The 15,690-nt window shown below is 44.6% G+C and overlaps 1 protein-coding gene across 1 annotated transcript; it reads right to left on the bottom strand.

The window, feature by feature from the left end:
• Positions 1-2,021: 2,021 nt before the first annotated feature.
• CPOX (coproporphyrinogen oxidase) lies at positions 2,022-15,668 on the bottom strand. The gene is made up of 7 exons (XM_063956273.1): positions 15,013-15,668; positions 14,623-14,766; positions 11,699-11,809; positions 10,856-10,997; positions 7,888-8,106; positions 5,087-5,191; positions 2,022-4,051 (listed from the first exon to the last, which is right to left on the bottom strand). The coding sequence occupies exons 1-7, from the start codon at positions 15,425-15,427 to the stop codon at positions 3,964-3,966; spliced, it is 1,224 nt and encodes a 407-aa protein (XP_063812343.1). The 5' UTR covers positions 15,428-15,668; the 3' UTR covers positions 2,022-3,963.
• Between the last annotated feature and the right edge of the window lie 22 nt (positions 15,669-15,690).

The following is a 15,690-nucleotide window of genomic DNA, read 5'->3' as shown; positions in this document are numbered from 1 at the left end:
TTATTTGTTCTAACGACAGTAAAATATTGTCCCTGTCCAGGGTATCAATATTTTCAATCAGGGACTCTGACCAAACTACCCCAGCACTGCACATCCAGGCAGACGCTATAGCTGGTCGTAGTATAACACCTGCATGTGTGTATATACTTTTTTGGATATTTTCCATCCTCCTATCTGATGGATCTTTAAGTGCGGCCGTCTCAGGAGAAGGTAACGCCACTTGTTTTGATAAGCGTGTTAGCGCCTTGTCCACCCTAGGAGGTGTTTCCCAGCGCTCCCTAACCTCTGGCGGGAAAGGGTATAATGCCAATAATTTCTTTGAAATTATCAGCTTTTTATCAGGGGCAACCCACGCTTCATCACACACGTCATTTAATTCTTCTGATTCAGGAAAAACTATAGGTAGTTTTTTCACACCCCACATAATACCCTGTTTAGTGGTACCTGTAGTATCAGCTAAATGTAACGCCTCCTTCATTGCCAAAATCATATAACGTGTGGCCCTACTGGAAAATACGGTTGATTGGTCACCGTCACCACTGGAATCAGTGCCTGTGTCTGGGTCTGTGTCGACCGACTGAGGCAAAGGGCGTTTTACAGCCCCTGACGGTGTTTGAGGCGCCTGGACAGGCACTAATTGATTGTCCGGCCGCCTCATGTCGTCAAACGACTGCTTAAGCGAGTTGACGCTATCCCGTAATTCCACAAATAAAGGCATCCATTCTGGTGTCGACCCCCTAGGAGGTGACATCCCCATATTTGGCAATTGCTCCGCCTCCACACCAATATCGTCCTCATACATGTCGACACACACGTACCGACACACAGCAGACACACAGGGAATGCTCTAAACGAAGACAGGACCCACTAGCCCTTTGGGGAGACAGAGGGAGAGTCTGCCAGCACACACCAAAAAGCGCTATATATGACAGGGATAGCCTTATAATAAGTGCTCCCTTATAGCTGCTTTATATATATCAAGATATTGCCATTAAATTTGCCCCCCCTCTCTGTTTTACCCTGTTTCTGTAGTGCAGTGCAGGGGAGAGACCTGGGAGCCGTCCTGACCAGCGGAACTGTGAGAGGAAATGGCGCCGTGTGCTGAGGAGATAGGCCCCGCCCCTTTTTCGGCGGGCTCGTCTCCCGCTATTTTGTGAATACAGGCAGGGGTTAAATATCTCCATATAGCCTCTGGGGGCTATATGTGAGGTATTTTTAGCCTTTTAATAGGTTTTCATTTGCCTCCCAGGGCGCCCCCCCCCAGCGCCCTGCACCCTCAGTGACTGCGTGTGAAGTGTGCTGAGAGGAAAATGGCGCACAGCTGCAGTGCTGTGCGCTACCTTTAGAAGACTGCAGGAGTCTTCAGCCGCCGATTCTGGACCTCTTCTTACTTCAGCATCTGCAAGGGGGCCGGCGGCGCGGCTCCGGTGACCATCCAGGCTGTACCTGTGATCGTCCCTCTGGAGCTGATGTCCAGTAGCCAAGAAGCCAATCCATCCTGCACGCAGGTGAGTTCACTTCTTCTCCCCTCTGTCCCTCGTTGCAGTGATCCTGTTGCCAGCAGGAATCACTGTAAAATAAAAAAACCTAAGCTAAACTTTCTCTAAGCAGCTCTTTATGAGAGCCACCTAGAATTGCACCCTTCTCGGCCGGGCACAAAAATCTAACTGGAGTCTGGAGGAGGGTCATAGGGGGAGGAGCCAGTGCACACCACCTGATCTGGAAAAGCTTTACTTTTTGTGCCCTGTCTCCTGCGGAGCCGCTATTCCCCATGGTCCTTTCAGGAACCCCAGCATCCACTAGGACGATAGAGAAATTATAGTGCAGTTATGTTTTGACTGGGAGCTCAAGATGTCATCTCATCATGAAGCAGCTGGCAGATCAAGGGTCAGAGGATTGTGAGTGGGAATCTGCTAGTTACATATTCTCGGATATCCGGCAGACAGCTCAGAACCACACAAATAAATGAGAATCAGTAAGAATGGAAGAAGAAAAGAAGAAAAAATCCAAACAGTAAACAGTTTGATTTGTCATGAAAATATTTAATTATTATACTGTAGCTGCTGTACATTCCTGATCAAAATAAATACAAAAGTATAAAATCTATTTGGTATCTTCACAGTTTGAGATTTAATCCAGCCCAAAATAACAGATAAAATATTATATCAAGTAAAACCCTGTCTCTAACTAGTCATCTTATATTCCAGGTACACTGTATAAAACGAATGCAGAGGTCAGATCTGACCAGTGTACTCACAGCACAAATCACACAATCTCCATTTGTTCTACACACAGGCACCAAAACAAAAGAAAAAAAATGATTTTTTTCCATTGCATACATTGTAAAGAACAGCACACGCTGTATAATACGAAATTAATAATGACCAACTTAAAAACACAATATGGAAATCGATTCGATCTGCATTAAGAGAAATACTTTTTGGCATAACATTAAGTTCATAGTTGTAAGCGAATGCCTTCGCAGCTGCGATCCCGTACGCAGACACTGGGGGTAATTCCAAGTTGATCGCAGCAGGAATTTTGTTAGCAGTTGGGCAAAACCATGTGCACTGCAGGGGAGGCAGATTTAACATGTGCAGAGAGAGTTAAATTTGGGTGTGGTGTGTTCAATCTGCAATCTAATTTGCAGTGTAAAAATAAAGCAGCCAGTATTTACCCTGCAAAGAAATAAAATAACCCACCCAAATCTAACTCTTTCTGCACGTTATATCTGCCTCCCCTGCAGTGCACATGGTTTTGCCCAACTGCTAACAAAATTCCTGCTGCGATCAACTTGGAATTACCCCCACTGTGCGAAAATATGCAAATGTCTCAGCCTGCAGGATCTGTATAGAGACACCCAGCACAGTAACCGCATACAAAGTGCGATCATAGATCCTTCGATAACCGGCCTTCGGAGTTAGCCTATTGTGACGCAGAATGGCTGAGTGTTCAGAGACTCTGAGCAATCTTTAATGCATACCGGATTGCAGACACAGGCAGCATCACACCCCTAAAACGGCCACGGCACATCTGCATTTTTGCTGACATCCAACATTACCTCCCCCAAACGGTTCTTTCCTGTCAATCACTCTGCGAATGAAAAGTCACTGCGTGCGACTACGGTAATGGACTTTGACGTGTGCGCAGTGTGACCATAACACATGAGCAGTCGGATGATAATCGCACAACTGCGAAAGCATTGGCACTGCATACAACTATGACTCAGACCCTAAGTCACAATGGGGCTATGTGGAGGGGTCAGGTAGCTGAAATTTAGCTGGTGTTTTACTGTGTAAAGATGGAACAGTTTTTGCTTCAGTGAACAGAGCATCGTAGTTGGACATGGAGTACAGATCGTGTTATAATGTGACAAATCTAGCTGGATTAGTGGTGCTTATTCCATTTAACTGCAAAACACTGGATGTGCCTTGCTGCCCTATTCCTCGTATTATACTCTACATTCATACACAGGAGTGGCCATTTTATAGGGAGGAGTCCATTATATATTTTAACACTTTATTATCACCATTTTGTTTGCGTCTGAGCAACATGTAAAAAAAGATTCTCTAGATTTCCATACGGAGACAAAGACACTAGATGCCAAATAGTCTGTCACACAGGGGCATAGAATACACAATCTTTATATTGATTTTATCCTTTGCCCCTAGTGTATTGTCCCTCAGTGCAATCATTAATTTACTGTAGTCTATAATTAAATGTAGTCATACATAATATATACGCCAGTGACAAGGCCAGCATGTGACGTATACCCAATGATAAGTGATTAGGATCCAAGAGATGGGTCACATGGATGGATCAGGCAGGAATCCTAGGCCTGGGGCATCAAGCAGCATAAAGAACAGATAAGGCACATGGAAGAGACGGGAGATATGATGTCGCCCTGTAATAAGACTTATTCCCCAGGCCTGTTAGGACATCAGGTATGAAGTCTGAGGTAAATCAGTGTACCCAGTCCTTGGGCTCCCGCAGAACATGGAGAATCTCTGCCTCCCGAGACTCTGGAGGTGGTATATGCATGTACTCCCACCTGAGGAAACATTCACAAGACTCACGTTATTAAATGTGCAGGAAGCAGCCCATAGATAAAGTGTTCTCCATTTATAAGAAAAATCTCTTTCTACTCCATACTACTCTCCTCACACCGTCCACACAGGTCATTTAGAGATGTGCTGTGTGAGCACATATGTGAGGAGTACTGTAGTGGGCTGACAAGCTGTAATCTATATGAGCACTAATAACATGCAGCTTTTTAGGCGTCAACCTGTAGGGCTGTCTAGGTGACGCATAGGTGCTTCCAGTGTCCGCATATCTTCGTATGTATAAATCCGGGTTCCAGCAGCAGTCACTACACTTCAGCCCAGTCCAGGTAGCACTGCAATGTATTTTACAACGGTGTTCTGAATTTTGCCCAAAACTCACTTAAACTGGAGGCAAAACAAGAAGCCACAGTGATCCTACTTTTTTTGTGTGTGATGCATTGATATTCACACCAAGACTGACCGTAAGCAGACGTGACAGTGGATGCCTGTGACAGATGGCTGCGTTATCAGTCTATGGCAGCTACCAATACTGATAACCATATTGCTGAAAGGGCAATAAACTCACAACTGCGGCACTTTTCTAACTTTGGCCTTAACGCATTTTTGTACTACTGACACATCTACAAGCAGACAGAAACCCTGCAGGCTTCCACAATTTGTTTACCCAATGAAACATAAGACGAAACACCCCCCCCCCCCAAAAAAAAAAAAAAAAAAAAAACACAACAACAACAAAACCTTAAATAGAAATAAACAACCGTCTAACAATGGTAATAAAATCGCTTGTCAGCATGGAGGTGCTAGAACTCATTTACATGCCTTTTAATGATGGTAACACGGAGTCTATTTACTAAGCCTTGGATGGAGATAAAGTGGACGGAGATAAAGTACCAGCCAATCAGCTCCTCACTCTCATTTTTCAAACCCAACCTGTAACATGGCAGTTAGGAGCTGATTGGCTGGTCGTTGATTTCCGGCCACGGCTTAGTAAATAGACCCCAATCTTCTGTGCATCTACATACCTGGCGGTCAGCGGCAGGGACATGAGAATACTCTCAATCCTGGAGCCAGAAGTTGCGAGGCCAAATTTGGTTCCTCTGTCATAAACAAGGTTGAACTCCACATACCTGAGATTGAAATACACAAGTGTACAGGTAAGACACGATACGTTACTGCCACTGCGCATACAACTAAGAAACAGTGATGCAAGCGGTGGAGACATTACTGATTAGAGATTTATGGCAAAGCTAAAGATACTTCTTATGTTTGACAAACACACAAATAGAATTATGCATTAATTACGGGAGCAGATTCATAATATAAGAATGTGTGAGGACAGGCTTTGCATTTGTTTCTTTGGCTTACTCAGAGAAGGAACTAATTATATGTGCATATAAAAGACAAAAATGAGTCTCCCTTATCAGAGTTGTACTTTTACCAATATATGAAGTTGTAAGATTAAGTAGCAGCTTCCTAGAATCTCTTATTGCAGACATAGGGGTATATGCAATTGCGGTCGAATTCCCGAAAATGTCGAAAAACTGGACATTTTTGCCAAAAAAAATAATAATAATTCGACAATGCAATACAGTACTTTTCGCCAAAAAAACGGCCATTCCAAATTCGACTTTTTGAAATTCGACATTTGTCAAATTCGACATTTCTGCAATGGTACAAATGCGGCATTTCGACAAAAGTATATTCAATTGAAGATTGTAAATTCAACAACAGTGCTTTTAGACAGTAAATTCGTCATTTTCAATCCGCCACACTTTGCTGGCGGAATCTAATAAAATTTTTTAAAAACATGTTGTTTTTTTGTGTTTTTTTTATTGGTAATAGCATATCTATTTATATTAGAAGGGATTAGGTACTTGGTTTGTCTATTTAGGAGGCACAAGTATTATTTAAAAAAAATAATATATAATAATTTTTATTTTATTTAATGGAATGGTGTAAAAATCAGGAAAAAAAAATGCGTGTGGTCCCCCCTCCTAAGCATAACCAGCCTCGGGCTCTTTGAGCCGGTCCTGGTTGCCAAAATACGGGGAAAAAAATGACAGGGGATCCCCCGTATTTTAACAACCAGCGCTTACTGATTGGCTGAAGGGACCTTTCTGTGACAGGAGTCACGGGGGGTCTCTGCATTCGGGGAAAGGGGTCCCATGTGTAAACATGGGACCCCTTTCAGTCCGTCTGGTTCGGGTAAATGCGGTTTTTTGTTTTGCCAAGTACGTGGATTATAATAAAAGAACTGGACACTGGATCAGGTGAGTATAATTTTATTTTCAGGTACCCGGACGTCGACATTGGAGACGAGGCCAGAGTCGGCGTGTCAACATAGGTAAGTATGTGTCGGCATGTATGTAATAAAGTTATACTTTCACGGTGTCTGTGTCCTGTTTTTATTGGGGTATTTTTTTTGCAGTAGAACTACAGGTACCAGCGGGCCCGTTTCCCCCCCGCATGCTGGTACTTGTGGTTCTCCAAGTACCGGCTTGCGGGGGAGGCTTGCTGGGACTTGTAGTTCTGCAAAAAACAATATTCTTACATTTTCAACAAGGCTATCAGCACCCCATCCGCAGCCCTTGGATGGGGGGGGGGGACCCCTTGATTGAAGGGGTCCCCACTTTTCCAGGGTACCCCGGCCAGGGGTGACTAGTTGGGTATTTAATGCCACGGCCGCAGGGCGCTGTATAAAAGTGACCCCCGGCTGTGGCATTATCTGTCCAGCTAGTGGAGCCCGGTGCTGGTACAAAAAATACGGGGGACCCCTACTCTTTTTGTCCCCCGTATTTTTTGCACCAGGACCAGGCGCAGAGCCCGGTGCTGGTTGTTAAAATACGGGGGATCCCCTGTCATTTTTTCCCCCGTATTTTGGCAACCAGGACCGGCTCAAAGAGCCCGAGGCTGGTTATGCTTAGGAGGGAGGACCCCACGCAATTTTTTTCTGGGTTTTTTACCGTTGTTTTCCGTTTTTTAAACATTTTTAAAAATCTAATCAAAATCCGTCAAATCGGCCGTTTTTCGACAGCGGGACTGTCGAATTCGTTTTTTATTGGATATGTCGAATTCCGGCACCCACCTGCCGGAATTCGACGGTCGAATTTAAAAACGGGCGAAAAAGTGCCGCAATTCGCCCGGAATTGCATATACCCCATAATAGAGAAGGATAGGAAACAGACTATAGGAAGAGTACATGAGCGCCACCCAGTGTTCATATGGTATAAACTGTTACACTGTTCTGTAAAATGGGAATATTTATAGCAGAGATTAACAAAATGGTCAGAACTGTTCCATAGAGTAAGTGCATCACTCTGCATTTCCATGCAGAATCTTACACCTTTCTTCAGCGGAATTAGGCTTGAAGTGTTCTGCACCAAGTTCTCCATTATTATACCCATAACCGAACACCGTGATGACTTGCCACCATTACTGTCCCAACTCTAATGATGAAACATGGCGTGTCATTCAGAGAAATGGGAAAGCCCATGCGGAACTCAACAATTATCCTTGGAATGTTGCTCCTCTGCAAAACCATCTGTTCCTCTGTGAAGCCTGACTTGCAAGACATTCAGCAGCTAATTATTAATCTCTAACTGATAAACAGGACATTAAATTTTTTTTTTTTTTTTTAAATCACAATTTAACAAATGTATTTTTTTGGGAGGTTTGGTGGCTGGTCAGAGAGGGGAGAGATAAATAATTTATATGGCTCCAAAGTAATTTAGAAAATCAGACCTGTGAGTTAAAGGTTTTAATAATGAAGCTGAAGTCAGTCATTTCTAGATACGTTCATCGGCACAATGCAATCCTTACTTACCGTCCTCTTCTCAGCTGCTGCCACAGCTTTTCCTCTGGGGTAAAGGGGTCATTCTTGTGCTTGTTTACTATGGGGATGTAACACGGAACCACGGCCCTGGCACAGCTCTGCACAAACTGGAACAGCTCTTCTTTGGATGGGGAGTCCAGGTCATCAAAGAAAATGCCCCCAACTCCTCTCCGCTCTCCACGGTGCTTAATGAAAAAGTAGTCATCACACCTAAAATGATATTACCAATACAGAAGACTGAGGGGGTAATTCAGATCTGATTGCAGCAGCAAATTTGGGCAAAACCATGTGCACTGCAGGGGGTGCAGATATAACATGTGCAGAGAGAGTTAGATTTGGGTGGGTTATATTGTTTCTGTGCAGGGTAAATAATGGCTGCTTTACTTTTACACTGCAATTTAGATTTCAGTTTGAACACACCCCTCCCAAATCTAACTCTCTCTGCACATGTTATATCTGCCCCCCACCTCCACCCCCCTGCAGCGCACATGGGAGGTCATTCCGAATTGATCACTTGCTGCCGATTTTCGCAGCGATCAGCTAAAAAAAACAACAACTGCAAAACTGCGCATGCGTACGGGCCACAGTGCGCACGCGCAACGTACTTTCACAAAAAACTATGCAGTTTTACACAAGGTCTAGCGACTCTTTTCCGTCGCTCTGTTGATCGGTGAGTGATTGGCAGGAAGTGGGTTTTCTGGGTGGTGACTGACCGTTTTCCAAGAGTGTGCTAAAAAAAAAACACAGGCGTGCCTGGGGAAACAGGGGAGTGGCTGGCCGAACGCAGGGTGTGTTTGTGACGTCAAATCAGGAACTAAACGGACTGAAGTGATCGCATGGAAGGAGTAGGTCTGCAGCCACTCTGAAACTGCTTGAAAAAATGTCTGCACTGTACTGCTAACCTTTTGCGGGCACTTCTGCTAAGCTAAGATACACTCCCAGAGGACGGCGGCTTAGCATGTGCACTGCTGCTAAAAGCAGCTAGCGAGCGATCAACTCGGAATGAGGGCCATGGTTCTGCCCAACTGCTAACAAATTTGCTGCTGCAATCAACTCTGAATTAGGCTGAGTGAGCAGGGGAGAAAGCAGGTATACCACATTAGACTGTTCTACCTACCAACTGCACAACTTTCATGTGTACAACCCACTGCATTCCCATTTAGGATTACCAGAACCTTGTTAATATGGTTTTACCCAAGAATTAAAAATAAAATAAACACACACAATTTTATTTTTTTAAATTGGAACCCTTCTCCTGGCGTCTTTAAGGCTTAATTACACTTTCTATTCTTGATGCAATGTAGTTTTTATTAGGCGAGCACAAGGAAACAAGTCACCACTGCTGTAATCTGAAATGGCCCAAATACACAGCATGTTCAGTCCTCATTATAACCCATGTCCGGAATGGGCAGTTTGGTTTACAAACAATAGTCACTGGTAACAACCCCTAGGAAGACTAGCATGTACAATTACTACATCATACAGACACCAGTACTATGTGCCAATAATCCATTATCCGGCAACCAAACAAGCCTGGCCTACTCACAGGAGTATACTCTATATACTGTACAATGAGCTGCTTTCACACAACTTATTATTGTTACTCTGTAAGGTGCCAGAGTGCCCCGCAGGTGTGCGCAGTGGGGAAAATGGGGCATATATATACGATAAACTCAGATGTAAATACGAAGGTTAGGGATGGCTGTGTCACGATCATTTACAATCTAATTAGTAGCGGGTGTGAGTGTGGACCATGGTGAAGATTGGGACAGTTGTGATGGTGCATTAGTGGAAATAGTATAGGTTAGGCTAGCTTGTACAGTTAATTGACATTTTATTCTTGTTATTATAGGATTTCTAATTAGGATGATAGTTCACCAACTTGAAAAGGTAGGGCTGACAGGTCAGGCAATTATCGCATGTGCAATACACGGAGCATGGTGTGACAATGGCTCCTCCCGCAGCTTAGGCTTGCTGAGAAAGTGACAAGACAGCAGGTGAACATACAAGTGGAACAGCTTTATATTTGGTCGGTTAAGAGTTTTATCATTACCAAAATGTCACACGAGGAAAGGAACACAGGGATTACCCCACAGATAAAGTAGCAGTTCACTAAGATGAGGTGCACCTGTACCGTACACACTGTGGGTGCAGCCATTTTGTGGGCAGAAGCCATATGCACAAAGATCTAGTGATATCCCTGAGGCACGCAGCGAGGGCTCCCCTCATGTTTACATGTTTAGAGAAAAAAAACAGAAACAGAAATATACACCACACATAATCTGGACGCCCATGTGACCAGAATATACCCTTTTATTTTGGGTCCCAAATAAAGAGGCACCTCTACCTCACCTAACATGTCAGTCTGGGACACATGGGAACAAACACTATGCATGAAGTGCCTCATAGTGATGTCATGTATTACTTCTGAATGGACGGGCTCTATGGAGGACGACTCCCAGATAGCATTGATAGCAGAAGCAGCACAGTATACCACCCCACCTGCTTTATCTTAGGACGCAGTGTGTCTGTTACACCGAGGTGCGTTATCTCCCACAGCTGACTGAGCTCATGTACAATGTGGCCTTCACTTTAACCGAGATAAACGTACTAGAGGTTTCACGTTTTATTAGTGTACATGTTCTGCCATAATACTATAAAACTAGTCCTAAGCTATAAATGCACATACATTATGGATCACGTCTAAAGCCATCACAGACAGAATTACATGATGTGCTTTAGTATTGAACTCAAATAACTGCTCATTAATCTGATAAGTTATTACATCATTTCCTACATTCTGTCATTTTAGGGGACCTTGTAAATATTTTAGGGCACTGTACCCTCATCTACTAAAATACAATCTCTTACAATTCCTGCAATGTTCCTGAATACATAAAACAAACCTAACTAATGATTTACTCGCGGTGAGGCAAGCCAATGATTACCGGACACCTACCACTTCTTGAACTGGGGATAGAAGCCTGGACTGTGTTTATCACACGCTTCCTTCAGGGTCTGATGGAAATGCACCACATCCTCCTGGTTCAGGTAAGTTGGGGTGAGGTCTGTCCCACCTCCAAACCACCACTGCTTGTTGCCTGGGGCAAGAGAGCAACTGACATTATATACAGCATCGTGGGATATTAAATGCCTTACGCTAAAACGGAATAAAGTAGCAGAAAATTTGATTTTTTTTTTGCATTTCAGTTTATAATGAAAAATAGTCATTTTATTCATCTCCTATTGAAACACACTACCATAACTTACCTCTTGCTGCATAACTGTGATAAGGCCCCCATACAGCTGCTGACCCATTTCCCCGATCTGCCGGCACTGGAGGCCAGCGATGATCCATCAGAGAAATTAAACCTATTAAAAATGCCCAACTTGCTGATCCTGACCGGTTTCGGGCCGGGATCGGAGAATAAGGATTTTTAAACATGTTTACTATTTCCGATTCCCCAACCCAGACGTCAGGGGATCAGGACATTGCCCCAATATACCAATATATCTGTGATGTATGGGGGCCTTTACAGTATCCAAAACAGGACCTACACCTAGAACATTTACAATGTTTATTTTCATTCATATGTATTATCCTTCTATTAATGAAACAAATTCTTAATTTGTGCATTCATCTGCATAGAAAAATAATCTGCATATAATTATATATATATATATATATATATATATATATATATATATATAAAATTATTATCTCCATATTATTTGGCCACTTACTAAGGTATAATCATATAATCATTTTAAGAAAGTTAGATACATTTCCTCCTGTACTTACCATCCGCTTCCTCAATTTCAAAGTATCTGTAGTTAAAGTGTATTGTGGGAACATGCGGATTCTTCGGATGGATTACTGAACTGACTCCCATGGCACAAAATGGCAGTTTTCCTTAAAAGGTAAAATAATGTCATTTAATTATAGTAGAACTAATACATACAGTAGGGTAAGAAGTACCAATAAGGATTTGTAGTTGTTTTATAAAGATTCCGTGGTTTTTTTTACAGAAATAGTTTCAATCTGTCATAATGTCAAATGAAAGTACGGAACAGGTTTTAGGTTACAAAATACAACACAACTATCAATAATAAACAAATAGGACCAAATATATCGTCTATCATTCTGTTTCTGTCTTGTGGATGGTGGACCCAGGTTTAAAAAAAAATAAAAATAAATAAATAAAAAAGATCTTTGGCCAATAAATTAGAAACTAGCAGTGTGGAAAGTGACAGCTCGCTCAAACTATTCTCGTTCTGTAATTCCATAGACATCACAGAGCTTTGAGAATCCACTGAAAGTATAATATAAACAGCTGTGGTAGTCATTATCGGTCACACTGAGGGATATTTAACGTGTTTAAAAGGGAAATAACAATGCTACCCAAAGAACCTAATTAAATATTTGCTCTCAGTTACTAAATGGCATTAGGAATAAACTACAGAATCTGGTTTCTATATTGTTCTATTGTGGGTTTTTTTTTTGTTTTGTTTTTTATTAGACAACCGCCCCATACCCAATGGCATCACAGCGCCACCAAGATGCATTCAAAATCAATATTTTTTTTACTGGATGATTTATAGTATACACACAAAAACAATACACACTGGATACGTTGTATACATTAAGAATGTGCAGGAAATATACAGCTTTATTATGACCATGCCACTAGCCTGCAGACATAGCGATGCAACAGTTTACACATACTGAGCAATCACAATTTTTAAATGCAAATGATCGTATTACTGACAGATCAGTTTACATGACTAATGTTCTGTGTCCAACACATAGTGATACTTTGTACATCTTATTAACTACTGTATGAGTGCTATGAGAAAACAAGTAAGGAAGCCCGATGCATAGCACTGGCTAAACGCAAAAAAAACAAAAACAGTAATAAAAGTTAAAAGACAGCACCACTTTATAATATCTCATAAAGGAATCTTATCTCGTTTTGGCCTTGAACCACTGTTGGAACTGGAGTTTTAAATGGCTTTTTAGATTACATACCAGGAGACACATGGAGCCATAACCCCTTTAGCACTAGGTTCTGAGGCTAAAAGGGACTATGACATTGATCTAATATTTCACAAACAGCGATGACCATCACTTACCGCTGTTTGTGTTGAAATCACCTATAGATGGTATTAGCCGTACACTTGCTATTGGGGACCTAGCAAAGCCTTTTCGCCAGTGGACAGACACAGTGCGTAGTTGCCAGCAACACAGTAGAGGATGATGAGGAGAAGAAAGACATCGCCGGACAGGTAATGGTAAGTACCGGTGGTATAAAAGCATCACTACGGGATGCTGTGATACTACACAAAGGGCGGGATTCAAATCTTCTATTGCCCCCGGTCTCCCATCTAAAGTGACGGGAGATTGCGGGACGATATTCTAATGACCCCGTTTTCGCGCCCATAAGAGACGGGTTTAGCTGCGTAAAGCAGCTAAACCCTACTAAAGACATGGGCACGATCGTGAAAAGTCCCGTTTGGGCGTCCAAACGGGTCACTTTTCACGCGTTTCAGCTCACCACCCCTGGGGGTGGCGAGCTGAAATGCTGATATCGCACCCATCACCAGTAACATTTGAATACTGCCGGCGGGCGCGATGGGGGCAGAAAAGATTTGAATCCCGCCCAGAGGGCGTAATTCAAGGTTGATTGCAAAAGCAAAATCTTCCTCTAATGGGCAAAACCATGTGCACTGCAGGTGGGGCAGATATAACATGTGCAGAGTTAGCCAGTAGCTGGCAGAGCAGCCAGTATTTACCCTGCACAGAAACAATATAACCCACCCAAATCTAACTCTGTCTGCACATGTTATATCTGCCACACCTGCACTGCACATGGGCCCTCATTCCGAGTTGATCGGTCGCAAGGCGAATTTAGCAGAGTTACACACGCTAAGCCGCCGCCTACTGGGAGTGTATCTTAGCATCTTAAAATTGCGACCGATGTATTCGCAATATTGCGATCACAAACTACTTAGCAGTTTTAGAGTAGCTTCAGACTTACTCTGCCTGTGCGATCAGTTCAGTGCTTTTCGTTCCTGGTTTGACGTCACAAACACACCCAGCGTTCGCCCAACCACTCCCCCGTTTCTCCGGCCACTCCTGCGTTTTTTCCGGAAACGGTAGCGTTTTCAGCCACACGCCCATAAAACGCCGTGTTTCCGCCCAGTAACACCCATTTCCTGTCAATCACATTACGATCGCCGGAGCGATGAAAAAGCCGTGAGTAAAAATACTTTCTTCATAGCAAAGATACTTGGCGCAGTCGCAGTGCGAATATTGCGCATGCGCACTAAGCGGAATTTCACTGCGATGCGATGAAAAATACCGAGCGAACGACTCGGAATGAGGGCCATGGTTCTACCCATTAGAGGAAGATTTTGCTTTTGCAATCAGCTTTGAATTAGGCCCAAAATATACTATCGGCAGCTTGCCTCGTAATTAAATGGAGATAATTGTCAGACATCATCAGGTTACCACATGTATACATGTGCCAGAACCGTAACTAGAAATGTTAGCACCCATGACAAGAATCAGAATTGATGCCACCCCCAAATGCTCATATGCACCCAGATTAACCATTACTATGAATTCCCTGCAGCCACTTTGAATTTGCCGCCCCTGTCGCACACTCCTGGTTACGGCGCTGCATCTGAAGCCAGACACATCCCACAACAGTGAGGGCTACGCACCGTCTTTGGTTTTCAGGGACTTTCCTCGGCTCTTCATCTGCTGGATAGATTCCTGCGACAGGTGGCCATGGACCACGGAGACGTTGACGCCGGCCTTCTCGAAGACCTGACCGTCCTGCAGGACGCAGCTCACACCCCCGCCACCTGCAACACAGAGCAGCCATTATATTATACAAACAGTATACACACATATTACACAGCACAGCGTCGCCAGCACCAGTATTCTGTGTATTCCAGGTGTACAGCACACCACGCAGAGCTCCCCGGTCACACTGCTGCAGTGCCAGCTGCGACTGGCTGGCGTAATGGACAATGCAATGGCTAATAAATCATAGCAGTCCATGCTGGGACTTCTAGTTCCTCCTCCACCACCTCTGCAGAGCCACTCACCCTCCGCCCGCTGCCAGGTGTCCACGGTGAAGCTCGCCCCCACGTCCGCCTCCTGCAGCGCCCGGCACACCTCCGCCTGCGTCTCCAGGATCAGCAGCTCCATGCGGCTCTTCATGTCCTGCCCGGCCGCCCGCAGCTGTCCCATGTCCGTCACCGGGGGAGCCATGAAGCCCGCACACCGCCGGGACAGCTCATCCCCCCGCTCCGCAGCCGCCATCTCCGCCCGCTGCAGGTGGCTGTACCCCGCCGCCACTCCGGCCAGCACCGCGGCCCCGGCCGCCACCAACAGGGAGGGTCTCCCCGGGGAGCGGGCGGCGGAGCCATGCACAGCCCGGACACTGCAGCACCACAGCGGGGAGAGCGGCGCCGTCCGCCGGAGCACCCAGCCAGCCCGCACCGCTAGCTGCACCGACATCACTGACAGCACCCACACCCGAGTCACTCCGCGACACTTGCAGCACCCACACCCGGGTCACACCAATTACACAGTGCAGGCACTGACACACCTGACAGCGGGGTCGTGGTACAGAACTGTACGTGACAGCGGGCATGGCCTCCGTACTGGGCGGTGCCTGGGGTGGAGGATGCCGGGAAATGTAGTCCTCATACGGTGGAGATGGAGCGTTCGCCACTTGCTGGGAACAGCCAATCACATTGAGCGCTCTGACCTGCCGACCA

The sequence above is a fragment of the Pseudophryne corroboree genome, chromosome 2 (assembly GCF_028390025.1).
Source record: "Pseudophryne corroboree isolate aPseCor3 chromosome 2, aPseCor3.hap2, whole genome shotgun sequence".
Taxonomy (NCBI): domain Eukaryota; kingdom Metazoa; phylum Chordata; class Amphibia; order Anura; family Myobatrachidae; genus Pseudophryne; species Pseudophryne corroboree.
The sequence above is the reverse complement of the archived record's forward strand: the minus strand, read 5'-3'. Positions and strand labels throughout refer to the sequence as shown.

Bases quoted from the DNA above. Each gene is read 5' to 3' on its own strand.
- CPOX (XM_063956273.1), bottom strand. From the start codon at position 15,427: ATGTCGGTGCAGCTAGCGGTGCGGGCTGGCTGGGTGCTCCGGCGGACG. The intron at 10,998-11,698 runs GTAAGTACAGGA...CTCTTGCCCCAG, and splicing joins TGAAATTGAGGAAGCGGATG to GCAACAAGCAGTGGTGGTTT. The intron at 8,107-10,855 runs GTAGGTGTCCGG...ATATCATTTTAG, and splicing joins TATCCCCAGTTCAAGAAGTG to GTGTGATGACTACTTTTTCA.